We start from the raw sequence: 25,563 nt of genomic DNA on the forward strand, positions 1-25,563 counted from the left end.
GCAGTCGTCAAGGCTTTTGGTTTGCAGTCTCGAAATTCGGAACGTTGGAACCCCGATTGGCGGGGGGACCGCAGCGGGAAGCCAGCACTGGGAGGCAGGCAGGCGATGGTGAGATGAAGAGATGAATCTGGAAGTTGCAGAACCCTTGCTCTCCATGCTTCTCGACTTTGAACAGCATCTACGCAAATGCTGCTGTGTGTGATACTCAACCAATCATGATCAGCACAGGTGAGACAGTATGCCCTCATCGACCGAGCTTAAGTTCTCGTACCTACTCGGTAAGGTAACTCTCCACATCGAAGTTTACACCCCTCGCCACTCCCCTCACGAATCCCCACCCCACGTTAACCCTCCATTTTCCCCCTCCCTCCAGAACATCCCCTCCCATACCCGCTTTCACAATCAATCGCAGCCCCACAAGTGTAGCAACTTGGCACATCATGTCCGCCCCTCCACCCGTATACGTATGGGGCAGTATAGCCTGGAATATAGCGCACAACCTTTCCAGAGGAAATGGGTGTGGTCCTAATAGTCTTCGAGAAACTTTCCGGTGTTTCGAAGCTCGGTTAGATGTGAGTGCTGTGCCGCCGCCGCGCTTGCGCCGTTTGGAGAGGGATGTTTTGGAGAAGAGGGTAATGTCGTGTTTTGGGGGGTTGTGTGAGGCGAGGTAGGCGGAGATCAGGAGGTGGGTTGGGTAGTAGGGGAGGGTGTATGAGAACTCTGTTGTGAAGTCAGTAGTGCAATCGTGGGGTACAAGGCGTCAACAAACGTTTCTTTGGCTTGCTGATGGTTGAGGAAGGAGTAGTGGGCACTATGGTATCGATGAGAGCATCTTCGCTCTGGAACAAACTCCTATTCTTCACTAGTAGTTTCGAGAATTCTCGCGCTCCGTAGTGGCCGTCTACAATTGGCTGTATGAACGGCGGCCAAAGTCGCGCGCATACGTCGCGGAAGTCTGGAATAGATCTTGCAGCGGTTTGTCCGAGGGAGTCCCAAACCGCGGCTATGAAACGCGTCCAGAGCCATTCCGTGTCGTCGTCGTTTGCGGCTGTTGTAGTATTAAGCGACTGAGACGAGGCTGAGCTGGCATGGAGCAAGAGCGGGGTGCGGGAGAGTATGGACAGCGTTTCAGTGCGTGTGTACGGTGGGAAGTGGATGTGTGGAATGCAGGCGTGGTGGAGGAGGTGCGGGTGTGAGGTTGTGGTGATAAGGATGGCGGTCAGGTTGGGTAACTAGGGGTTGTGAGCAGGGAAGAGTTGAGTGTGTGCGTCAGTGTGGTCATACTATTTCTCCGAGCCGTGCAATAGCTGGGAGCAAGGTTGGCGCTGCCTCGCACTGACGGTCGATGCCGTTGAAGACGAGTATGAATTTCTCTTTTCCTTCTAGTAGATGCTGGAGCTCTACCCTGAAAGCGCTGATGTTCTCACATCTTCCATCAAGGCCATGGGCTTCCTCGAGGTGTCCATGCGCGGCCAATGCCTCTTTTACCACGGCAATTGTCCGTTCGAGTAGATGTCGGGTTGTGATGCATTCTTGCGATCGGACGATGGCGGAGGGGGTATCAATGGCCTCCAAGACGGCCTTGATGGTTAGGCTCTTCCCTGTTGCTTCGACGCCGTGGAGGAGGATGGTGGAGGGACTGGGCAAGTTGGGCTGAGGGGGGTTAGCGGGGCGTTAAGAAGACGGATGGGGAGACGAACGGATAGGAGGGCAAGGATTTGGCGGATTTGGAGCGCTCTGCATGGAGCTTGGTCCAGCAGGGTCAATGATAGGTCCTCTGGGAGCATTGAAGCCATGATAGTCGTGCCTTGCATGAATCAGCTTCGTAAAAGTAGGGGTACTTTAATGTCCGCCCTCTCAGCAGCGGGAGGGTCACTAGCGTGATCAAGGGCGGACCCTGGAAGTCTGTGATTCCACGATCGGGCCTAGTGTCTCTCGACAATGCGAGGTGATCACGATGTCCAAAACTACTTTAACGGGTCTCAAAATTCTCCTTGCTCAAATGGGACAAAATAGTAATCACGACGCTCAAAATTGACAGGGTTCAAAATCTCTCGATTGGGATTACGACCTTAAACATGCTTAGCGGCAAACATATATCTATTCACCTGCCAGGTCCTCCAGTAGGACCACCCACCCCGTCAGACCCGGTCCTTAATCCCTACACCGTTCAGTTGTAATTCGCCCGTCAGAAACTCGAACGGGAACAGGCCGATGAAAACAACATGCTTCAAATCCGTGACGAACTCGCCCGCATACAGAGCGAGGTCAATGAGATCCGTACCCGTCGCCAGTCGACTGCCCCTACCATACACCAGCCCGTACCTCAAGCCCCCATGCCACCGGCCCATCAGCCGTTCCTATTCGCTCCACCTCCCCAGCCGTCACCTATACCTCTCCAGGCCCCACAACCAACTTTGGCCCTGCCGCAGCAGAGAACGCCAACACCGTCTGAGACGGAAGCAGTGCCGCGTCGCTCCTTCTTACACCAAGGTAATGACCCCATGATAGCTCCCCTTCTTCTTCGTTTCAAAGCGGTGGACCTGAAATACATCAAACAAATCTACCATGGGCCGATGGCATGGGGGCTTGGGGTACGGGCTGGTGTATGGTAGGGGCAGCCGACTGGCGACGGGTACGGATCTCATTGACCTCGCTTTGTATGCGGGCGAGTTCGTCACGGTCCTAAAGCATGTTGTTTTCATCGGCCTGTTCCCGTTCGAGTTCCTGACGGGCGAATTACAACTGAACGGTGTAGGGATTAAGGACCGGGTCTGATGGGGTGGGTGGTCCTACTGGAGGATCTGGCTGGTGAATAGGAGGTATAGCGAGAATAGGGGGGGGTAAGGGTCCATCAGAGGGCCCTCCCACCGGTTCAGTGGGCGGTTCTTGTGGAGGTGGTGGTCTGGTGGCGGCAGCCTGACGTGCAGCTATGGCCTTTGCGGTAGGCTTGCGAGGACGCTTGGGGGCCATTGGTAGTGGCTGAATAGCAATGGTGTAAGTAGAAGGATAATGTGTTTTCCAAATGAAAAATTGCTTTCGTCTGATGTCAGGAAAGAGAAAAGTCCAAAAAACCTCTTCTTGCGACGAGAGGGACAAGAATGAGGAGCAAAGTCTCTTCCAACATGGCAATCTCGGCTATCCTGCCATAAGTGTGTGCTGTGCCTCTCCCTCACTAGCCCCCAGTCAAGCTGTGGCGAGAATTCAATTAAACACTGTCATCATTTCGACCGCCACCTTCTATCAGACAAGTCAAAGAGGTACCATAATACGGTCTCGGAGCTTCCTACGCTACGGAAACCTCCGTCGCTGTCGCCAAAGATAGGGTGGAACAGCTGGGTCAGGGCCACGAAGTCGGGCCCTAAAGCGGTATTGGAATTCATGCAGTCTGCGCTTACTAGATTCTCGAGAAAATGCCACACTTTCCAATTAAGAGTATGTTCACCGCACTGCATGAGTCCCCCTTCGCTAAAACAATTCATTGGACGACCCAAATGCCAGAGAGCCATTGTCGCCCCCCAGCGCTTTTACATTTTGCCACTGTGGTGCTCTTGAAGGACACTTTTTGATAAGACCTGTGCCTACTGTCTGGTGTGACACTACCGTGTAAAGGTCAGCTCTTTCATTTTCTTCATGTTCAGAGACGTGACTCACACAGACTGCTGCATCTACCAACAAATCGAAAAGGCTTCATCAGCGAGGCCGATCCGAACAACCACCCTAAAAGGCTGCCCGAAAGATATTGCCCATCAAATGAACTTGATACATCTGGACTAGGCTTGCTCCTGTTGACGATAATTGATTTTAGTGATCGAGATGTAGTACAGATATTTTTTCCTGGTGCAGAGGCCGACGGTGTTGCTACCAAAGAGGCCTTTATGGATCCATTGATTGCTAAACCCAACGGCATGCTCAACCTATGTGTCGGAGCCATCTACCACATAGACGGTATTGCCTATGGATACGTGGCTCTTGAATCGAGCGCCATCCGAGCGTGCTTCATACTCTACAACGTTCTCCAGAACAGCAACGATCAGCCAAAGATTTGCTAAGTAAACTGTCTGGTATAAGGATAGCTTTCCAGTAAGCAACCTTCAACTGTCTACTTAGCCGAGTAGGGCTCGAGTGCGAGGAGATGCACTATTATTCGCTGATGTCCTCGACGGAGACTATAAAATCTCTAGCCGAGACGCAATCGTCAAAGAGGCGGTCGAGGAACGTCGATTTCAGCATTCGAACGACGACCTAGAGAATTCTTTCGCTGATCCCATAGAACCTGACCACTTCGAAGAGCGGGTTCGATATCTGAAATTCGCGGCAGGGCCCTGCATCTTTTGTTCAGATTCCAGAGTCAAGTTTGATGTGGAATCGAATCGCAAACACATTAATGAGAAACTAGCTCCCAGGCCTAGGTGGCGATCGCTCATCGGAGATTTTCTTTCCAGAGACTTAAGAGAGAGAGAATGATCCTGAGTACGACGCAAACAATGCCGAGACACAGGATATCCAAACAACATTAGCTCGGTTTTGGGACGAAACTGAGTCGACCTGCTCAGTGGCCCAGTGACATCTCGTACGAGGTGTTGCAGATGTGCAGAGAAAGTCAAGACTGGTTCAAGAAACCCGAGCTAGGCGAACTCATGGGCCTGGATTCAAGTCTCGAGGGCCAGAGAATGCTCTTGAGATACTCGAGCACCGTTGTCGACACGGAGGGTACTTCCTTCGTCAACCAAAACCAACAGGCGGAATCAGACACTTATCGCTAGAGCATGTCAGTCCGGCCTAGCTCTTGCGGTAGACTAGAAGTCAAACGCTTCCTTTCGAAAGTGATCTCTGGATTACCCCTACTGCAGCGGTTTTGGAAGGAAAGATGTTTGAACCCGCCCCAAGCAGCTGGATCCAAACCACTCCACCCAGGAGCCACCAATGATGCAGCTGCAGCTGTCAGCCTCCTCATTGACTGGGGCGCCGACCTGAACGTCAAAGCTGACAGCAAAGGCTAGCCGGCGGCTGTGGCGAGGGATGTGCATAATTGGTCTTCGTTTCTTGAACCCGGAGATCGGGGGGTCGTGCTTGGTGGTAAGAAGTGATCGTGAGGTTGGTCTAGATGAGAGCAGTGAGGTCGTGGATTGTTATAGGGCGTGGACGCTAATGCTTAGTGGAGATGGTCTTGTAGACTTGTAGAGAGTAGTTAGGCATAACAGACTGTCCTCTGTCCTTTAGTCGCGAAACGTGATTGTTGTGGACCGCTTACCATTACACATGCTCAAAGTACGGACTGTCATACGAACTCAAGGTCCTCGATGGTTCGCCCCCATTTCTAGACTATTAATCCGCACCAGAGCAATGGACCGAAAGTCCGAACATTCGTCCGGCATATTCCTCTCTTGGCTAACAGCAAGAACAGCAACAGTAATAGTAATGAGCTTACGGTCAGGGTAAGCAAAAGATTCCTTTCAAACCACCTTGGTCACCATTCTGACTCAGACTGACTTGACGTCATATCTAGAGGCAAACCAGACACAGCCTTCTGGAAAATCCTGCACCATGCTCCGAGACAGACCGTTCCAGATGCATCGAGGGTTCCTTCTTTTCACCAGTCTTCTTCAGCATAGTCCGAAAACGTTCTCGAAGGGTGAGATACGAATGGTGTAACACACTTGGCACATGTTATTGAACCGAAATGGCCAGGCCAGCAAATTACTGTACCTGGTTGTGGCTTGATATCTATCCGTAGCTGAGCTCGTGCTTCCATGTGGGACGCTAGGCAGCAGACCCGTGGTTTCGGCTAGAGTGCCCAACGTGGCTTTCCGTGGCGGCGGTTCGGGGTACAAGCCGTCAACCCGGTTGGCCGTCATAACAGAGGGGGGTTTAGCCTAGCATATATATTTTCAAGCTATCGCATTGTATTACAGAGGGAGCTCGCTCTACGCTGAGTCCGATACCTAACAATTATTCTATTTGATGGGGTTCAATCAGGGGTCAACGGATTGACGGGTGTACCCCGAAAGTCCGACTTGGGGTGGGATCTCATACGAGGGTCTTTGATCCGCTCCGAGGTTCCGAACCCAACCGCCTTCCTTCGAGATCCCACCCCGGCCCTGACCCCGACCCCGACCCTGCCCAGGGCATGGAAAGCGGACATGGCGCAAATGCCGAGTGGGATTATAAGGCTCAGCACCTCGTGAAGAAGTAAATCTCACCCCTCCCTGGAACATGCCCTCTAGGTGTGCTATCCGGACGGTCCCGCTCTAGGATATAGGGTTAGAGGTCCGCCCCCTCCGCATAGGAAACACACGCACAACACCCCAACCCACCCACATCACTCAACGGAAAATTCCCCCCCCCCTACTTTCCGAAGGACTTGGCGGCTTTCGCCTGCGTCGTCGGATCTGTGACCAATCAGAGACCTGATTCTGAGGCCCATCAAGCTGTGGCAAAAATTTCAGATCTGTCATGCTGACGGTAAACACTGTCATCGAGGCCTACGATCGGTAATCCCACATCGCCAAGGGGAATCTGCCGGGTTTCTGGGTTGGGCAAAAGGTTGCGCCGCCGAAATCCTTCCTTGAAATATCATCACAACTCAACAACAAGCGAAGTTACAAAGGAATATTCGGTGGCGCAACTGTTCATCGTGCATGGCACGATTATTCGTAAGCAGGTTGAGAAATTTTTCGACCTGGTATTTCAACTGTAGAGTTTCATCGTAAGTTATGGCTTTGCGACGAGAACCCAGTGCACTAGGACATGCGATAATCTAATCTCGTCAGATTCCTCCCTCGATCACTATGATTGCTAATTGTCACTCGATAGTACAGCTTACATTCAGTTATTCTCATAAAGTCGCTCGGGGAAGCCGATGCCTTGAGCTTGACTTCCCGTTCTATCCGTGTTCACATTGTGTTGATGTCTTTGTGAGCTTGTGCCCACACTGTCGATCCCGCTATTGTAATTACGCGGACTGACGCCCTCTCGATGTTTTTTATCCATGTCTGTATGATATATAGTGCATGAAGTGCATTTCTATTTTATAATGGGTGCTAAAGGTTTCTTATATTCATAATAGTAGTCTATAGTCCAGACCGTTTCTTCTAGAGAGTGCTCTGAAAATTTATCTCTCGTCATCGGGTAAGGTACTATAGCTAACTTCTAGCCAGACAAGGCTGATTCTTGCCAGGACACGAGATACCTTGAACCTTGACATTTGTGCAATTGACAAACGGCAAATTTCCACTTCCGCCTTATCTCGTCAGAATCTCTGACCCAAAACGAGATGGGATGGTAGCTCCCAGAATCCGTCTGGATCCGCCGTTACGGATATATATGTGATTATAAATGAGACTTTGGCCTCTCAGCCTCTCAGCACTCTGCTAGCTAACATGGCTTATACAATACTAATCTACACAGGGACCTAGCTAGAAATTAAATCCAAACGCAAGATATCAATTCTTACCAATTTATACCTCAGTGGATGGCAAACTACCACTTCATACCCCAAGTTATGGCGGAGGGGTAAGAATGTGTAATACGGAAATTGACTGGTAAGGATTCATGTCTTCAAATATGAATTAGAATCTACCTAACCGACGATATTACGAATTTCAACCCATATCCCACAACTTCAATTTTAGTTCTTTGTGGTTGATAAGACATATACGTATGTATCGGCCAGCTTACTAATCTATGACTGTCAGGGGAGCTCTACAACAGACTTTTCGTTTAATTAATCCGCACCCCGAATATTCCCCGTTACACTCACCCAGTTTCTTCTTTTTTTATCAACTCTTTATATAATTATTATAGGATCGACTAATTTTAAACTTAAATTACGATTAAATTGATATTTAGTAATTCTTTTACACTTTTTAAATTTTATTATTAATGTATAGATATTATAAAATACTATAATCTCTAAGACGAAGTCTAGAATTTTAAGATTTCCTCGTAAAAACCGCGAAAATTCGCGTCTTTAAACGCGTAATTATTAAAACTTCTTATTATATAACTTATATACATTCGTTAGTTTTAAAACTTTTATATATAAAACTTATTATATATAATTAATCTCTAAAAGAGTCTTAATAATTTTTATATTATAATTTTTATATAATTTATATTATATAATATAATTATTAATAAATACTTTTTTAAAAAGATCGAAATTTTAAATAACGTTAACGTAAATTTCTAAGAATCTAAAGAGATAGAACTTATAAATAAGATCTTAAAAAATAGTTTTATAAATTTTATTATAATCGAATAAGTTTTGACGTTGTAATGTGGATTTGAATACGTTGACTATAGAAATTCTACGCGGGTGCGGATTAATTAAGCGAAAACTCTGTTGTATGACAGGTATTTACGCAGTAATTAGTGCTAGCGGTAATTACTGTCACACGCGACCTGCATCGTTAATTCCCGCCCCTCGCGCAGCGGCAGTGTCATTACTATTGGCGCGCTAACTCATTCTAGCTATCGAACGACGTTGCAACTCCCACGGACCTTCCACATGCAGCAACAACGGGTAGTGATCTGCCCACCCATCGCTTGTGAAGAGATCGCTGCCTCACCATTGCCCTACCCGTATCGATCCCCTGCCAGCCGTAATCTAAGTAACGCACTCAAGTGGCATACTGAGCTCCGAAGTCCGAAAGACAAGCCAACAAGGCTGAACACCATACTTTGGGCTCTAAGGATGGTGCAGTGATCTGCGCAGACCCTGGACCCGTACTGATTGCAACGAGGATGGCGGACTCATTTATGTAAGATCCGGGCTGACGGTAGCAAATCCCAAAATCCAAAAAGGCTGCCAGATCTTGCATCCGTGGTCTGAAACCCCCACCGGCGATGTTCGGGTCAGCAGTCAGCACGAGGAGGGTGCATGTTTTCATGGTACGCATCTAGGTACGTATGCAGGTCCGAGTCAGAGTCAGCCTTCAGCAGGTGGAGCGTGCATAGATTCATCTTAGTATATGCAGGTCCGGCTCAGTCGTCAGCCTTCAGCACGTGGAGGGCGCATGTTTTCATCTTATCGTATGCAGGTCCGGGTCAGCAGTCTTAGCACGGAGAGGGCGCATGATATCATCTTACTGTATGCAAGAAAAGCGAAATGCCGAGACACCAATCCATCAAGTATTCATTCCTTCAAGGAAGTAAGATCCATTCTTTACTATTTAAACGTTAGTTACCCTCACTCTGCGGCAGAACTTCATCCCAGATCTCTCGACCAGCATAAGATGCATACCTCTCTGCAAGTCATAGTGACCCTGCTCAACCTCGTTCCTCTCATCGCTGCGATTCCGTCTTTCATCGGGCACACTCGCAGCGACAACTTCACTAGGCTGCCACCGAGCGTATCCACTTATCAGCAAGAGCTCGGGCCCCGCTTGTCCAAGAATGCTACGCTTTACTTTCCGAATAGTTCCGGCTACATAAACGACACGGAAAGGTGGGCTGCGAATACGAAATCAAACTTCTCCGTCGTTGTTGTACCGGGGACAGCTCAAGATGTAGGGGCAACGGTATGTTCAAGCCCGACTCAGGCTTGTAGGAGTTTGAACTAGCTGACAGGAGAGTATAGGTCAGTTTCGCGGACACCTACAATGTACCTTTCCTTGCGGTCAATAAAGGTCACGGTGGTGCGGCTGGATTGGCGACGGTCTACAACGGCATTCAGATTTACGTCCGCGCTCTAGATGACATTGAGGTTTCAGAGGACGGTAATTCTGCCTCGATGGGTGGTGGCGTTTATCAGGATCAGCTCGTCAATTATCTTTTTGATCGCGGCAAAGCTGCATGTTCGTAAACCCCACCGTTCAATCTATTGGTAGCATCTGCTAATCAAATGCCAAGCTTCTGGGGCGTGTGCTTGCACCGGCGTCATGGGCCCTGGTCTCGGTGGCGGATTTGGTCGTTTCTCAGGGTATTATGGTTTAGTCTTGGACAGTATTATAGAGCTGGACGTTGTCTTGGCCAACGGCTCAATAATCACCGTCTCCGAATCCTCTCATTCAGATCTCTTCTGGGGCATGCGAGGCGCTGGGCATAACTTCGGCATCGTCACTCGCTTCAGCTACAAGATTTATGACATCCCGCATCCAGATTGGTTTTTTTCAACCATGACTTTTACGAACGATAAGCTGGAAGCAGTTTTCGAAGCACTGAATACTTTTGGTGCGAATGGCACTCAGCCAAAGGAGGCAGTGACTTATACTCTTTACACCCTGAATCCTGAGATAAGCGCTACTGAGGTGTGTACTCCGAGCCAAAGGCTTCTGAAAAACCATCAGCAAGCTGACTTTGGCCCACGCACATAGCCAGTGGTCATCTTTGTCCTCCAGTTCGGTGCTTCAGCCGTCGAGGCAGCACCCATACTAGCCCCATTTTTCGCGCTGAAACCCCTCTCAGCAACAAATGAGACTGTACCTTACACCGGTGCAGCGCACGCCGCTGGCGCTGGCGTTACGGATGCGACTTGTCTGCCGGGAGTCAGCGCGCAGTTGTACCCTGTCGGGTTACAAACTTATAACATCAGCACCAACCGGGCCATATACAATCTGTACAAAACTATGGTCAATGAGAACCCGGGTTTGAACACCTCCATCGTTCAATTTGAGGGATACGCGCAGCAAGGGATCAGAGCTGTTGACCCGGACAGCACGGCCTACGCGCATCGCGGCGATAGTTTGCTTGTGTATGTTGTCCCCCATTTCCTACCGTCGTGCAAATCTCACTCTAACGCATAATCAAAAGTTCCTACGGCCCCATCTGGTCTCCCAGCGAACCTAGCCTCGCGGCCGTAGCAAGCGACTACGGCCACCAGGCTCGAACCACTTTCCACGCCGGCGAACCTGGACGCACGCTGAATACCTACGTCAATTATGCGTCGAGTGATGAGACGCCGGAGATGCTGTACGGGTACGAACCGTGGAGATTGGAGAGGTTGAGGAAGCTGAAGAGCGAGTACGATCCTAAGGGCAAGTTCAACTTTTACAATCCGATTCGATGAGTTCGATGGAATACGGTTGGAAAACGGGGCGGCAATGGTTTTCGGATAGCTAAAACGGGATCAGGAGGATAGCTGGGTATGTGAGCTGGGTAAGGCGTACAAGTAGTGAGAAGTCGGAGGTTTTTGAAACGTCACTTTTTGTATGTATTAGTAACGCTTGTCTTGGCGATCAGGTATCCATTCGTTGCGCAGGCCACGAGTGAGGGGAATAAGTTACGTTCCTGGGCGGATCACAGTCGGTCGTTGAAGATGGGTGTATAATATGGAGGCTTAAAAATGGGATCAGCTACCTTTGGAAAACCAGACCCCATCTCCGTTCCCGTGCGATTTGCTGAGGCCACCCAATAATCGTGTCACGCCCGCTTCCGGGGAGTTGGAAGGGAAGCGAAGGGCATGGCTCGATTAGACGCGTTGCGTTTCTTTGGCTCGAATTGCCCTCCGATGGCGGCTCCCGGCTTCGGGGGCCTCGCAGCCACGAATTGGGGCAGTAGCTTGGAACTTTGAAGGCTCATGAATCACAAGTAAGTTTCACGATAGACATGGTTGCAACCGGTTTGTGTTGTGTTCGACCCAATGCTGGCAGCATCTTCATGCGCAACATATCGTTGAGACTACACCCATTGCTCTATAAGAGAAGTGACAGCGATTCGTAGCAAGAACCCGCTGCGCCTGCTTTCTGATTCAGCTTATCGGGGGTGTTTCCCAAGGATAAGTGTTGAAATATTGATGACGGCTCGTTGTTTTTCTATAGAGGAGTACTGCTACTTGTAGTACTTGCCAAGTACAATAGAGCTGAGGTGCTCAATAAGACTGATCTTTCAATCAAATGCCACACTTGGATAAGGAGTTATAGATGACGTCGCAAGGGTTTTCCAGCAGTGACTAGGGTATAGGGTGTGCTTCGGACGGATGGAAGCATTAGGCTTAGAACTCAGCCTGTTGTAAGGACATTCAAAAAAACCCCTCGGCGAGTTGTTCGCAAGGCTGCGAAGCACTCATGGTCGATAAAGGCCACTTGATTTTGATGACCACGCGTGATATAAGGCAGAATGAAACGGATTGTATGACTATTAGCGTGTGCACAAAACGTTGGAATTTTTGGCGCTGAGACAATCACATATACATCTATCCTATATCAAAGGTACACAGTTTTTTCTACACTTTTTTCTTACCCTCAAATTTAAATCTCTAAATCTTAGATCTCTTTAAATCTTTTTAAGTCGGACTTGATAGAATATCTAAGGATATCTAAAATATAAACGCTATTTAAGAGTCGCTCTTTCACAGCTTTCAGTGTGCAGTCCAGAAACAGCGATAGCTCGAATGATGTGATCGGTTCCAATGACCAGACCGTCATTCCCCATTCCTCCATTGTTCAGGGGTTACCTCCGTCGTTTAATGACTCTCGTGCACCTTCGGTGGATTCATCGCAATTTAAGACGCCAGCTTTGCACCCACTCATTTCAACTTATGCTCGAAGCTCTTTTGATGGGCATCAACCTCCTGGTAGCCGTACACAAGGCACAACTGTATCCCCGTCGCCATTCTACAACCCTGCCGAGTCTCCACGCAATGAAGGACGACCCAAAAGCCATGCACAAATTTCGGCTCTTTGCGATGTGATACGTGCTATGAGTAAGGAATGGATCCAAAGACTCGCCTTGAGCACCAATATCCCACAGCTGTCTCCAGAGCAAGATGCAGGTGCTCTATTCGAGCTGGGCATCAGAGTTTTGCGTAATTACTTTCGCGGCGCGACTCCGAGCAGCTTTGAAGACATCTTTGCGCTGATGCATGTGGCGGTGGCTTCTTCGTACATCGCCCGTATAGATGATCACGCATATTCGTGGGATACCTTTCTATATGAAGCGTTTCAATGGCAGCACCTTCTCTCTGACGTGATCGAAAAAGGGGCTTTCGTTAAAGTCATGAGTCGGCTGTGTGACCCGCATGGATCTACAACATCGTCATCGTTCCAAGGTCTTTTCATCGACGACGTCCTCCTGCCTGCTGAGCAGGCGACGCTTGTTCGTCTAGTTCGCCATCTGTCATCTACGGGTGTAGACGTGAATATTCAAGAAGAGGGTGATAAAAGTCGAATACATTCCACGACCGACATTGAACAGATTGGGTTGCCCGGAACACTTCAATCAAACATGATAATCAAGGGATGCACCGAATTTCTTGATAGTCAGTCTCTCAATCTTGCAGTAATGGAATTTACTGATCTGCTAACCTCTGTTAGATTTTGGGCACGCCATCATTGTTGAAGACCTCGCTAATCGCCATATCCATTCTTCCTTGTACATCGAACAACACGTGCCTGGCATTGAAATGCTGGATAGCAACATCATCGGGCGCCTCCAAGAAATAGTTGCAGGATTTCATTCGACAACGCTGCGCTGGACGGTTGGACTGGCTACTAAACGTGGGCTTTAGGGGGTTCAACGGCTGGTATTGGAATTTCATACGCATTGTCCATCAGATCAAAGTTCAACACGTGAAGCTCATGCATCTATGATACACGAGATCTAAAAACGTATATGCATCAGATCGTAAGGAGCGTAGGAGTATAGGGCGTCGCAATAATGCCTTGGCTTTGAATTTGCGGCTCTGAATTGCCAAGATCTTTGCCAAGATGGTGATTTAGCGTGTTCATAAATGTAGCAAATGATGGGCGTCGCGGACTTGCTCCACACCCCACTTGTATTATCTGAACGTTGTTGTTACTTAGATAGATTTCACGATTCCAACGTTGCTGGGTAATCAAGAATCGACTGTAAAGCTAGCTATGTCTGATTCTGTTACGATATCATGTCGTAGTTATCAGGAACAGCATCTCGAACTCAATAAATGGATAATGTGAACTTGTGAGAATCTTTGCTATGGCAAGCGAAAGTCCATGGCTGAAACCGGTGCTAGACTTGTGAGTTTCTCTCATGGAGCAGATCGATTGGAGAAATGTTATCGTGGCTATCAGCTGTGTGGAAGGAGGGGCGGAGGCAGCAAGTCGCAATTTAGCGTATTCAAAAACATCTGGAATGCTTGGCACCGGAGATCTTTCACACCACACACCCAGATTCGTACTGTAGCATAGAAATCTCTCCGCAAAATTATTCAATAACACTGCTATCGTTAGTATAGGTCCCATATGAAAAGATGAAGCTATACTGAAGTCTTGGTATGTTCCTCAGTGTTAGCAACTCAGCTAAAAAAGCCTGGTCCCGACAGTCAGACACCCCTATTTAAACCTAAATACTTGGCCCGCGAGGCCTTCGTAGGGCCCCCGTAGGGACTGCTACTACCACTCATCCCTTTATAATTCTATTTCTGAGCTTCTTAAGCAGAGGCTATTTCAGTAGTTATAAGGGGGGTAGTTCTTACTGCGACGGCGGCGGTTCGGTGGCTACTGCGTTATTAATACGTTTAGGAGATACAGCTAAAGTTACATAGCTTCAAAATTAATTAAATGCGACTATTTGCGATATGGCTACTTGATTTGAATGATTTTGCGAAGAGATTTCTATGCTACAGTACGAATTTGGGTGTGTGGTGTGAAAGATCTCCGGTGCCAAGCATTCCAGATGTTTTTGAATACGCTAAATGCCAAGCACTCCACATTTATGAACACGCTAAGTCTGACACTGGCGCGGAAACTCGATGTTCCATACAACATTGTGCATATCCGACGACGGCTGTTGCTTATATTCGATCATGGGCTACCAGAAACACTACAGGACCTGCTCGTTTGTTAACATTACTGGAGAGTTCTCTCCTCTGCAGAGACTACCTACTTAGTCTAGCATCTACGGAGAATTGCGCTCTTGGCCTCGCAGCGCACCTGCTCGATTCGGAAAAGCCAATATGCAGTGAGCATGCAGGATAAGATGAAACGGGAAAGAGCGAGTATTACCTGCATTATGTACAGTTTTCGCTATCGTCTCCACCATCGTTGTTTTTTCAATGCGAAGAATATGTCCGGAACATTAATTTGGACTCGTTGTAATTTTGCTTGGGCACGTTCTGGCCTGTACGATATCGGTCGTCATGTGTTCAATCTGTAGCTAGGTAGGTGATATGTCCATGGCGCTGAAATTACTGCATCACGAGGTGGGATTCGCTTATGCAGAGAGATACGGCAGATCTCATGCATAAGCTAATCTTTCGAACGTCTCGGCCCTGCACTTCCCTGTCGATCTTTGACGCCCGGTTTATGTGGTGCTTGCGCAACCCGCTTTCATTGGCTCGACGTGCAGGCTGGGGACCCCACGCCTATCTTTCCGACCTCTGGAGATTGCACAGCCTTGCGGTTGAGGGCTGTGTATATGGGCTATTAAGATGAGTGCATCATTCAGAAGGTGGCTATGTTAATTGCTTTGTGCTATATGTATAGTCGGCTCCCTCGACCCCTTTTTAAATGGACCTCTGTTCTCATTCACCATCTGAAAGAAGATTTTCTCAGGATGTCTTCAGCAAACTATTTCTCGCTCAGTCCGTGCCTCTCGTCCCGAGGCAGGCCCCCACTATGTTTTCAACACCATCAGATCTTTAGGGAAGCTTTGCCGGCTCAAAACCCTTCAGTGTGACGCACCCTGCGCGAAAGAAATCTCTTGGCAGGCTTCTCGGTGGATGACGAAGATATTATTGGAACGCTGCAGCAAGCTTATTCGTAAGGCCAGGCCTGCATAGGCACTCAGAGTCGCATTCTAACAATTTTATTGCTTAGGATTGCTCCTTTGGACCTCGTCAATCACTTTAAACGCGTCCTCAATCTAGTACAATACTACCCTGTGACTCGAACCATACGCACAATTGATTCAATCTCTAATCATACACGCAATGTTGTCGGATGAGAAAGAGGGTAGGATGCCAAGGACGTTCGTGTTTCCTTGTCCCGACACAGGACTCGACCGCCACCGGTGACAACACACCGAAACGCCTGCCGTTAGCTCGGTAGCCTCATCTGATGCCTGAACGATTGGCGCTCCTATTGAATGGTCGTTGCTTCTTGCCGCTCAAAGTGCATGAAGGTACCCAAATACATCAATCCTGGATGGAAACACAACCCAGTGCTGGTAGTGAGGGTCAAGAAGGACTTTCTGGTGAATCACTAGTCGCTTACCTTTCTTCCTGTCCTGGAGTAAGCTTGCTTTTATCCGCCGGTATCTACAGAATGGGATCCGGCCATGCAGGGCCGTTTGGCACGAGTCCTCCGGCTAGACCTTCTGGAGTCAGACCCTCCAGTTTCTTTTCCGGATGGCGCCCTCTCATTTGCCAATCGAAGCGATGACTTGAATTAGCTAGGTTAACAGAGTCCTCCCGGATCTCTCTTCCTGCATGTCAATACGAGGAACTTGAATCTCGGCAGGACGACAATCAGTCGAGCTCCCCAATCTACTGAATCTCACAAAGTCCTCCAGCAGCGCATGCCGCTTGCAGACTGAGGCTCAACAATGGGATCGCTCTCTTGATCGCCGTCCTTCTGCCACTCTGTCTCCAGCACGCAGGCTCGTCGCTATCTAAATGACATACTCCTTTACTGCACGGCTACAGAGTAGTCCAATTTTACAATCAGCTGGCTCCCACTCCATCCGTTCTATCACCGCAGTGCATCATGTCTGCACACACGGCCCTTAATTATACTCAAAGAGTACCTTGCGCGTGAGTAAAGTATCTGTCAAGACGAACAACGTCCGCTAACACTGCAACAATAGACTGCAGCATTACCTTCGCCAAATGAACCCAAGAGTAGCCAGCCATGCTCTCTCGCAAGGCGAACGTCAAATGGCTTTTCAGCATTGGGTGGCATATATACGTGGCGGTGATTGTGGTCACCCGTCAGACGTCACGGCAAAGGAGCACCTGAGGTGCCCATTACTCTGGTGTCGTGAAAACTTCGAAAATTTGGCTTCTACCTTACAACACGTTTCAGAGTGTCCTTGGCTTTCGAACGCATGGTATTGGTGCCCATACTGTTGCCACCCCGAAAGCTTTGTGGCACCCGAGGAAACTTGCGCAGATTCTATGCAACCCAAGGTTCAAAGGAAAGACTCCAAGCTGAAGCGTGCCGTGACGTTCTTCAAGCACCTAGGCCTCAAAAGCTACTCCCGGCACAAGATTTATAAATCGTCCTCGGCATACGAAACGAACTCTTTCGATTCGTGGCTGGCCAAACGACGGCGATCCGAGATGGAAGATACATCTTACGTGACTTCAACGCGCGCTGAGCTTGCAGACAGCAGCAGCCATGCCCATGGTCGTGCATCGTATTCCGAAAAGAAAGCCGAACTTGTATACGAGATGGATGGCACCACGCTTCATACTTCCCAGGACATGGATTACCTACCACGATATACGCAGGAGGCAGGTACAGCCGTCCAACCTTGCGAGTTGGATGTTCACCTTCTAGCCGGAGAACCGCGTTTTAGAGGTGCAGCCGCAAACCCTGCCAACCCTTTGACAGGTATTGGTGCTCAATTCGACGCCGCCCGACATGATGTTGAGCCATGGGAGGAGATGCTTGTGTCCCCTGTCTCAATCATCCCGGGTTCATTCAATTACCAGAGTACCGGACTTGATACATCGCTACTTGCCGAGTTCGGTTCGGTCAATCCAACGTACAGTGACTCCAACACAGTACCGTCATTTGAGTTCGTTGAACACGACTCGTCCCAGGGTAATGTCACACCGGCCCATAACAAGTCTCTGCCGTCGTCTGAAAATTATGGCACCCTCTGTGACGGTGTAACGTTGTCAACGCACTTGCAGGTCAAGGAACTTCGTGAGATGGTGCGTGTCTTGAACGAGGAGTGGATGCGGAGATGCCAATCAACCCCAGATATTGTACTGCGCGCTTCAAAGTTGTCCCCACGATCCCTATTCGACACAGGAGCTCAAACCTTACAGCTCGTCTTCCAGGGTGTCCTCCCACGGACCTTCGACGCTGTTTTTGCCCTGGCGCACGTCGCTTGCGGGGCCGCGTACCTCGCGCACGGAGAGGATGGCTCGCATTGCTGGAACGAGTTCTTTCAGGATGTCCTCAGCTGGCAAAGCCTGATGCTGAATGAGAGCGACGCGCGACTCTTCATTCAGCTCGTGAACTTACTATGGTGGCCTCAGGGTTCATCAGCAGTATCATCCTGTGGCAACTATTTTCTCGATGAGACGAGTGGAACGCTTGTGCCATTGCGAAGGCCTGTTGTTGGCCTCGAGCGATTAGGCACCGATGATATGCAACCACCACGACGGCCGACGAAGCCAGCTTCGATGTCAACCTTGAATTCTCTCAAAGATGGGGTAGTCCTTCAAGAGTGCTCAAGGTTCCTTGATGGTAAGCCAACTTATCAACACTTGTTCATCACATCCTGATCTGACTTAACTTTGTAGGAGTTGAGTATGCCGGTATCTTGGAAAGGAGCAGAAAATATCCCACCCATCTGCCTTGGTACGCTCAGAATCATCTCACTAATATTGAAGAGATGTTGAAGACAATAATCCATTCACTTCAACATTGCGACGGTATCGAAGCGCTTCACGATACTATCAAATATACTGCTATGGAGCTCAGTAATGGATCGCTACGCAGTGTTCGCGAGGTTGAGGTCTCGCTGATTTCAAATGGCAAGGTCGGCAACACTCATACAATCACCTCGTCGAGACTTTTGCTAATCAATGATGAAATCTAGCCGTTTTGCCTATCCACACAGATCTATAAGAGTTACCTTGACACTATTGCTTCTATCTGTGACCACATCATGCATGAAGCAGGCCCAAATTGGCGCGATCGATGTTATGCTACAGATTTAGACACGGTCTTGGCTTCAGTCGTGGAGATGGACAATTGTCAGCGGCTTGAACATATCGTACCTCACCATCGACGCGACACCAATGTCAACGCTATGCCTGGCATCAAGCAGACGTGGGCTGAGAGCGTCCCAACGCCATCTTCCATCGAGAATCACACGCTCATCGGCTCATCACCATCCACCGTTGCATCTCCAACCTTCACCACTGGATACTCACCCGCAAGTCAACCTAGCTCAACCACATCGCCCGAGTCGTCCTTCTCGGCTCCGTCTCCTTCCTTGCCACGCACCGAAGTCACACACTGCCCCCTCTGCCCCGCGCTCTTTACTGGCTCTGCGCGCGACCGTACCTCCAATCTACGTCGTCACATGCGTACGTCGCGCGATCACGGCAACGCGGTGGGGCTTCTATGTACAATGCCTGGATGCGGTGCTAATCTAAGCCGTTCGGATAACCTGGGCAAGCACATAAGGACGTTACACCAAGGGGATACGGGTACAAGGTTGAGACGACAGGGCGCTAGGATCAGGAGGGGTGGCTATTCTGCTGGGTAGATTTCCAGAGCCCCGGCTCAACCGAGACAGCGTCGAGCTGCTAGACCATGGAAACCCTGATCTGTCGATTGGAGTTGCTCTGTGATTCCTCTCATTTCCCCGTGATTTCTCAATTTATCGCACGCTGGACGACTCTTTTAGGAGCTGGGACGCATCATACTTCGATAGTTACAACGGTCAGAGACCTCTAATACAAGTTTTTCACCTACGCTACCCCATGTAATAGATCAACCGAGTTCATTCTCGTTAATGCGTCTCGACTAAACAAGTCCCAAACTTTTTTGAAGTATTCCTCGCTTTGTGTCTCCGGTCACGAAGACCCTTACAAGCAACTCAGCATCCGTACAAATGAGTCAGCAAGCCTGCGACCTTACCTTTAGCCCCCTATGCTACGCTAATCTGTCAGAGGGAAACGAAAAAATATCCCGACAGGACTCCCGTCCTGGAAACACACACTCGTCCTGCGCTAGACATTGCAGGACGCCAAAAAAATACCACCCGGACTATTGGAGGACGCGATCGGTGTACCGGAAACCGCTAATGCGGGAATTTTTCACGTGGCACGAGAACCGAGAATGGTTTTGGTTTTGTTGAGGGCGTGGGCGGCTGTTCTGATCGTGTCGTGTTTTTGTTTGGCGGGGGATTAATTTGGGAAAGGGGGGGGGGAGGCAGGGTGGGATGGGCTGCGGGCTTGCGGCCGGTAAGGTGGCCGGTAGGACTACCGGGTTGGATGGTCTTGGGAAGGTTCCGGGTGTGGGGGGAGGGGTGGGGGGAAGGGGTGGGGGGAAGGGTCATTGCTAGATTGGTTGGTTGTTTGGGTGTGTATTATTTTGGGAGTGTGAGGATGAGGGTTTGCTTATTTGGGGGGGGGTTGAGAATGACATTGTAGCATAGCTGGCAAGGATCGACATAAGCGGCATTTTTATTGTGCTGCTAACGCAGGTACGTGATGTTGATCCTTGAATGGAGGGGCCCGGAGGAGGGGGGAGGAATTAAGCGAGCGCGAAATGGGAAAACCAGACAATTTTTTACAATCTTAAACCCTTTTTTTTTTAGATTTCCAAAACAGTGAGGACTGAGGGTTAGGAGGACGATGCCTGTGACATCCGCATTGATGGTCAGGTGGGAAATGAGTGGGGGGTGGGACGGTAGAGGGGTATAAGTACATTGTACGCTACCTGCGTGGAATGGCTTTTTCTTATGAGACGAGCAATAAGCGAGTCAGAGTAGCGACAGAGGTGATTAGCCGGATATTCTGGTTACTATCGTGGATCTAGCTTTCATCGAGCCTCGCAGAAAAGGTGATTTGTGAGTCAGGGCAGCCTTGGTCTTATATCCACATTCTGCCCACCGAGTGCCCCTGCTGTTCTCTGTATTGTGAATGACTTCTATTCCTCTTCAGGCTAATGCTGACATGCATATCTGAAGGTCCAGACAGTCGGACGCCAAGCACAGGACTCTTCTTCTACGCGAAGCTTCTGGGCATCTTGTCTTGCTGTTATCTGGCTAGGTGTCCGTCTAGCTATGCCGTCCGTCTTCTTCCTTCTCGAACATCCTCGTCGCCTCTGCTTACATGTTCCCCTCTTCAGAAAGGAGGTCGAGAGACCTCAGCATCAGCTGACAGCTGCATCGATTGCCAGACTTGGGAGTCGGTCGAGAACGCAATTGGATGGGTGGCGGTGTGCCGTGGAGAGACATGAACAGATTGCTTTGGGGCAAAAGATTGCTGGGTCTGAGGTTGAGATGAAGAAGTGGCTCGATGGGGTTGAGAAGAAGATTGGGGGAAGTGGGAAGTAGTAAAATGAGGGAGTAAGGCAGGAAGGAGTCTGGAGTTAGTATAGACGAATGGAAGATAAAGATGAGATTTCGCATCGTGGATTTGTTTTTTTCGATGTAGCATTTCGATGTCCTTGTGCTGGAATAGATCGAGTCTTGACTGTGCTGATTGTGAGCATTGAAGCCTGCTGGTACCTGAGGAGCCTCTAAGACAGAGGTTCCTGGGGCAAGTGACTAGAATCTCCTTGGCCATCCATGATTTCTTCTGCAAACCGAGGCCCTGGGGATGAACTGGGATGTATGTTTAGCCTCGCACGATGTAGCTTGGATCAATCTTCATTTATTATAATCTCGAAGACTGTTCAGCTCAGGCGCCCTGCAATTCCACGATGGCAACATTGGATCTGGTTGGCACATCACCCATTCCAAGTAATTTTGGTCTCGAGATTTCGAGTTGCATTTAACCCCGGACTTGATGGCGCAACACGTCGGTGGTGACTGCCCAAATGAGTCGCTGATATCGAAGGATGGAAGCCTATGAATAGCAACAGGACCGAGATCGACTACTAGATCTGCAAGTAGTGGTCGCTGGCCGTAGTAGCTGTGGTAGCGAGGCTGTTTGGTTGGCGGGCGAATTACTCGGCAGCCTGGGCAGAGCTTTGGCCAGGTTTAGCATTGTCGTTTCGTCTTAATCTCTGAGTTTCCACTTCTCCTGCGCACTTTCGAAATATGGCTTCTCTTTCATCCATTAAGACCAATTCTCGACCGCCTCCAGAGCGTGGTGCTGAGAAGTTTCGACCATTCATTGGGTATTATGTCCTAATTCTGCATGGACCAGCATTTCGACTTCGAGGCTTGCATAAGAGATCGGTCTGCAAGTTCTAGAGTTATGAATTGAGCAGCGACCACGGGAATGATATCGCCATGTCCACATTTGCAAGACTCAATTTGAAATTTTTTATTGGACAATCTCTGATGTCAGTTCGGTTGATGAGGCGCCCTTCGAAACAGCCCCCGTTACCGCCTGATGGAACAGGCCGGAGGCGGACCATAGAGTTTACTTGTTGACATCTCTTGGAGATCTCATAGCGATGCTTGGGAACTGTAGTGTGACTTATATTGTATATGCGGAGCGTTTGCTATAGGATTGATTGGATAAGATTGACTCATCAGAAGCTCAGAATGTGTCCTACTCGAGGGCGTTTAGTAGCTTCTGGGCCGTTTCGACACGGTCGATCCGCTAGTAAGGATCTTTTTCTATCACTCGTTCGTTCCAGTTTCTGCACAACGGACCGTTTCCTTCCGCGCTGGTATGCGTTGCAGTCACATACAATACGGGTCAGACATCCGTACTAGCAATCCAATTCGACTTTTGACAGAATAGTCGGGCGAGTATAAAGGCCAAGGACGGCAGGGAGGTTTGGTTCTATTGGTGAAGGGCTCTTGATCTTGACGTCAAACGAAAGGTGAATCGAAGCGGGAGTTCCTTGGCCCTGCTTGCTCAGATTCACTGGTATTGGCCACTTTCAGCTGAAAAACAAAATGCGAAAGGTACATTTCAAACGGAACCACATCCGCCTTCCAATCGACGATTATAGCCCGCCTAAGTAGTTGTGTATTATTTCTATACATAGTTCGTTGTTCTCTGCGACTGCCGAGATATGCTCTTAGTTATAGGCCGCTTCGCGAGGCCGGCTTCTCTCGTCGCTTCTTTCGCTTCTTTCACCTTAGGGGACCCTTTTTCCTCCCAAGCGAGCGAGTCGGAATGCCGCTGAATGTATGTATGTATTTATGTAAGTCTATAGGTAAGATTTTAGCGTCAAGCTTGACTTCAGCCTTATGCCATACCGAATACCCCTTGACGTCTTCTGACGCATGATGAAAAAGATGCAAGGTCCAGGTTGCGTCCATCTATGCCAGGCTAATGCAGACTACACTACTGCACGAAACGGGGTCCGGGCGAGATCCGAGAAATCAAAATCCTTGGGAGCTGGATAGGGATGGTTGTCCGGGGGCCGGTTCCAATCGCATAATTGATTGAGTGGTTGACAACCAGCGGGGAAGCAGGTAGGAGAAGCCGAAGGGTATAAGGCTACCGGGTAAGGCTTTTCGGCTGGAGAAGGAGTGCCACACCTGGTTCCCGGACCTTCTGGAAGCCTTTTCTCCCTCATGTGGATCCTGCACTTTTCACGGAGTCTGGTTCTCGAGCGAAGGATTTCGCTTAGTCCGCCAGTCGGTTTATGCGCTGCTGCAACTCGGGAACTACGTAGCTCGCATTTCGCTCATTTCACGTGAGGGTGATGGATTCAGTCTTCTTGTTGTTGGCGTAAGTAAGGACGTACAAATTGTTGATTTGCAATCCGTCGAAATCCAAGTCCCCTGAGGGATTTGAGGGCCCCATGTCTTTCTCTATTTGTCAATGTTGCGAACGTTTGGCTAATCCTAAGAACGGCACTCTGTGGTTTCAGGATCAAGGCATTCTTTCATGATCAAGGCATTCTTTTACGCAGCCAATTGAGTGTTTATTCTGCGACTTTTTAGAATTGAGATTGATGTTTGGTGTGAGAAACGTAGATGCTGGTCGGTCACTAGCCCAGGTACATGCTAGGTACATGCTAGGTACATGCGGTTGATTTGGAATATGGTTGACATCAAGCATGCTGAGCCTATCAGCTGTAAAAAGTCCTCGCTTTCTCTTTACATTTCAGATTTAGCCTGATTCCAAGGCGGCAGTTTGCATTCTCAAGGGAGAAGAGTCCGCTTAATCCGATCAATAAATGTCTGCTCTGTTGAGATCTAAGCGATGTCTGACAAATATGAACTTTAAACAGCTTACTGACAGCAGATGCATCCTGTCGTTCTTTGAATATGCAAGATAGGACTACAGACGCTCGGACACTTTGCCCATACGAAGTCCTCGAATGTGTTTCGACGTTTGGAAAACTGCCTGATCCCTGCTTCGTGTCAGGCGGCGAATGGTGAAGGTAGTGTGTTTGATGGAAGCGAGAAAAGAGGCGGGAGGGTACAAGTACTTTGTACATACCACCCGCTGGGAATGGCTTCGTTGGTGTACACGTTTAAGGAATTGGTGAAAGAGGCGACAAGGTTGGGTCAATCTGACGTCCACCGAGAGGTCAGCTCTCAATCTAGCAGGTCCTAAAATTATTCGTTTGAGCCTGCTCTTCCTACATGAACTAGTTCTTAGATGCTTCCTTTCTTGTATCTCTCGTCACATCAATACAATTTTTCATACCGGAAGATCTAGGGCTATAGAATTCAAATCCAACGCGCAGCACCTGGGGCAATCCTTTCTAGCATCCGACCCGACGCTCTCTACTTGAGGAGCCAATTAGCGATAGTGTGAGCCAATTAGCGATAGTGTGGGTTTTCTCCGTCCAAACCCTCTCGGTTCCTCTCTGCTGATGAATGGTTCCACTAGTATGGACGCCGAGAAGCCTCCGCCTCCGCCTCAGCTGACAGTCACAACGCTTGCCAGACTCGGGAATCAAACAAAAGCACAGTTAAAGGCATGGCGACACACCACGCAGAGACACGAACAGATTGCGTTGGCAAGAGAGAGGTCAGGGTCGAAGGTCAAGACAACAAAGTGGCTCGGAGAGGTTGAGAAGAAGATTGAAGGGATTAGCACGGAATGATTGACTGGGGGAAAGATGAAGGAGAGTGGGACGACAGTGGATGAGCCTGGTCACCGAAAATAGATACTTAACTTCAGCCACGCATTCTTACATGATGACTCAGTCTGAACAAAAGATCGTATGTTGTTGTAGTAACGCCAAAGCGAGATGGAATGAGAAGGAAAAGGATAACGCCATGCAATGGGATTAGATGACGGCAATGATGCTTTTTGTTTGATAATGATCTGGGATTCTTTTGGGACGCCAACAGGAAAGATAACGTGCATTGTAATGGTGGATTTGGCGACGCCGATCGAGACGGTAAGTGATCAAAAGCTACTGCTGATAGGGACGCTGTGCAAATGTTCTTGAAGGAGCTATGTCGCGCAACTTTCCACCCCACTTGGAATGGAACCATTGAAACCGATGAACCTTGTAGATTTGATCACGTAGACTGACAACCTTGGATTCAAGGAGTCTATTTAGCTCATCGTCGGCAGCTTTGCCAATGCAGCACGACCCTACTCCTTCCTATCTGTCAGCGTCCACATCCCTTCTCTGCCGTCCCCAAACGCATTCGTAGGGACGAAGGCCCAAATACTGATCGTATGCTCGACGCAGCTGAGCTTCCTGACCCAATGAGTGAATGCAGATTCGATTACGAGATCAAAGACCTCGTGCGGTAGTACCGACTATGATACCAGTCCGCAAATGGATGATGATCGATGTGACGATCCTCCATCAGGGAATACTCTGGGCTCTTAGCTTACCCACTCCCGCG

The 25,563-nt window shown here is 49.1% G+C and overlaps 5 protein-coding genes across 5 annotated transcripts; 4 read left to right on the forward strand and 1 right to left on the reverse strand.

The window, feature by feature from the left end:
• Window positions 1-271: 271 nt before the first annotated feature.
• HO133_003787 (uncharacterized protein) lies at window positions 272-1,787 on the reverse strand (the record flags this gene model as incomplete). Its single annotated transcript, XM_037294709.1, has 4 exons — window positions 272-720; window positions 770-1,232; window positions 1,285-1,653; window positions 1,701-1,787. 4 exons carry the CDS (start codon window positions 1,785-1,787, stop codon window positions 272-274), a joined length of 1,368 nt encoding a protein of 455 aa, XP_037149397.1.
• Window positions 1,788-9,239: 7,452 nt separating this feature from the next.
• Window positions 9,240-9,808, forward strand: HO133_003788 (uncharacterized protein; the record flags this gene model as incomplete). The annotated part of the gene is made up of 2 exons (XM_037294710.1): window positions 9,240-9,524; window positions 9,584-9,808. The coding sequence occupies 2 exons, from the start codon at window positions 9,240-9,242 to the stop codon at window positions 9,806-9,808; spliced, it is 510 nt and encodes a 169-aa protein (XP_037149398.1).
• A 76-nt stretch (window positions 9,809-9,884) lies between these two features.
• HO133_003789 (uncharacterized protein) lies at window positions 9,885-11,011 on the forward strand (the record flags this gene model as incomplete). The annotated part of the gene is made up of 3 exons (XM_037294711.1): window positions 9,885-10,253; window positions 10,320-10,696; window positions 10,756-11,011. The coding sequence occupies 3 exons, from the start codon at window positions 9,885-9,887 to the stop codon at window positions 11,009-11,011; spliced, it is 1,002 nt and encodes a 333-aa protein (XP_037149399.1).
• A 510-nt stretch (window positions 11,012-11,521) lies between these two features.
• On the forward strand, window positions 11,522-13,450 carry HO133_003790 (uncharacterized protein; the record flags this gene model as incomplete). The annotated part of the gene is made up of 3 exons (XM_037294712.1): window positions 11,522-11,532; window positions 12,306-13,201; window positions 13,257-13,450. 3 exons carry the CDS (start codon window positions 11,522-11,524, stop codon window positions 13,448-13,450), a joined length of 1,101 nt encoding a protein of 366 aa, XP_037149400.1.
• Window positions 13,451-17,035: 3,585 nt separating this feature from the next.
• HO133_003791 (uncharacterized protein) lies at window positions 17,036-19,371 on the forward strand (the record flags this gene model as incomplete). Its single annotated transcript, XM_037294713.1, has 3 exons — window positions 17,036-18,341; window positions 18,398-18,636; window positions 18,697-19,371. 3 exons carry the CDS (start codon window positions 17,036-17,038, stop codon window positions 19,369-19,371), a joined length of 2,220 nt encoding a protein of 739 aa, XP_037149401.1.
• Window positions 19,372-25,563: the final 6,192 nt, after the last annotated feature.

Source organism: Letharia lupina, assembly GCF_014066315.1.
Source record: "Letharia lupina isolate WasteWater1 chromosome Unknown contig_18, whole genome shotgun sequence".
Lineage (NCBI taxonomy): Eukaryota > Fungi > Ascomycota > Lecanoromycetes > Lecanorales > Parmeliaceae > Letharia > Letharia lupina.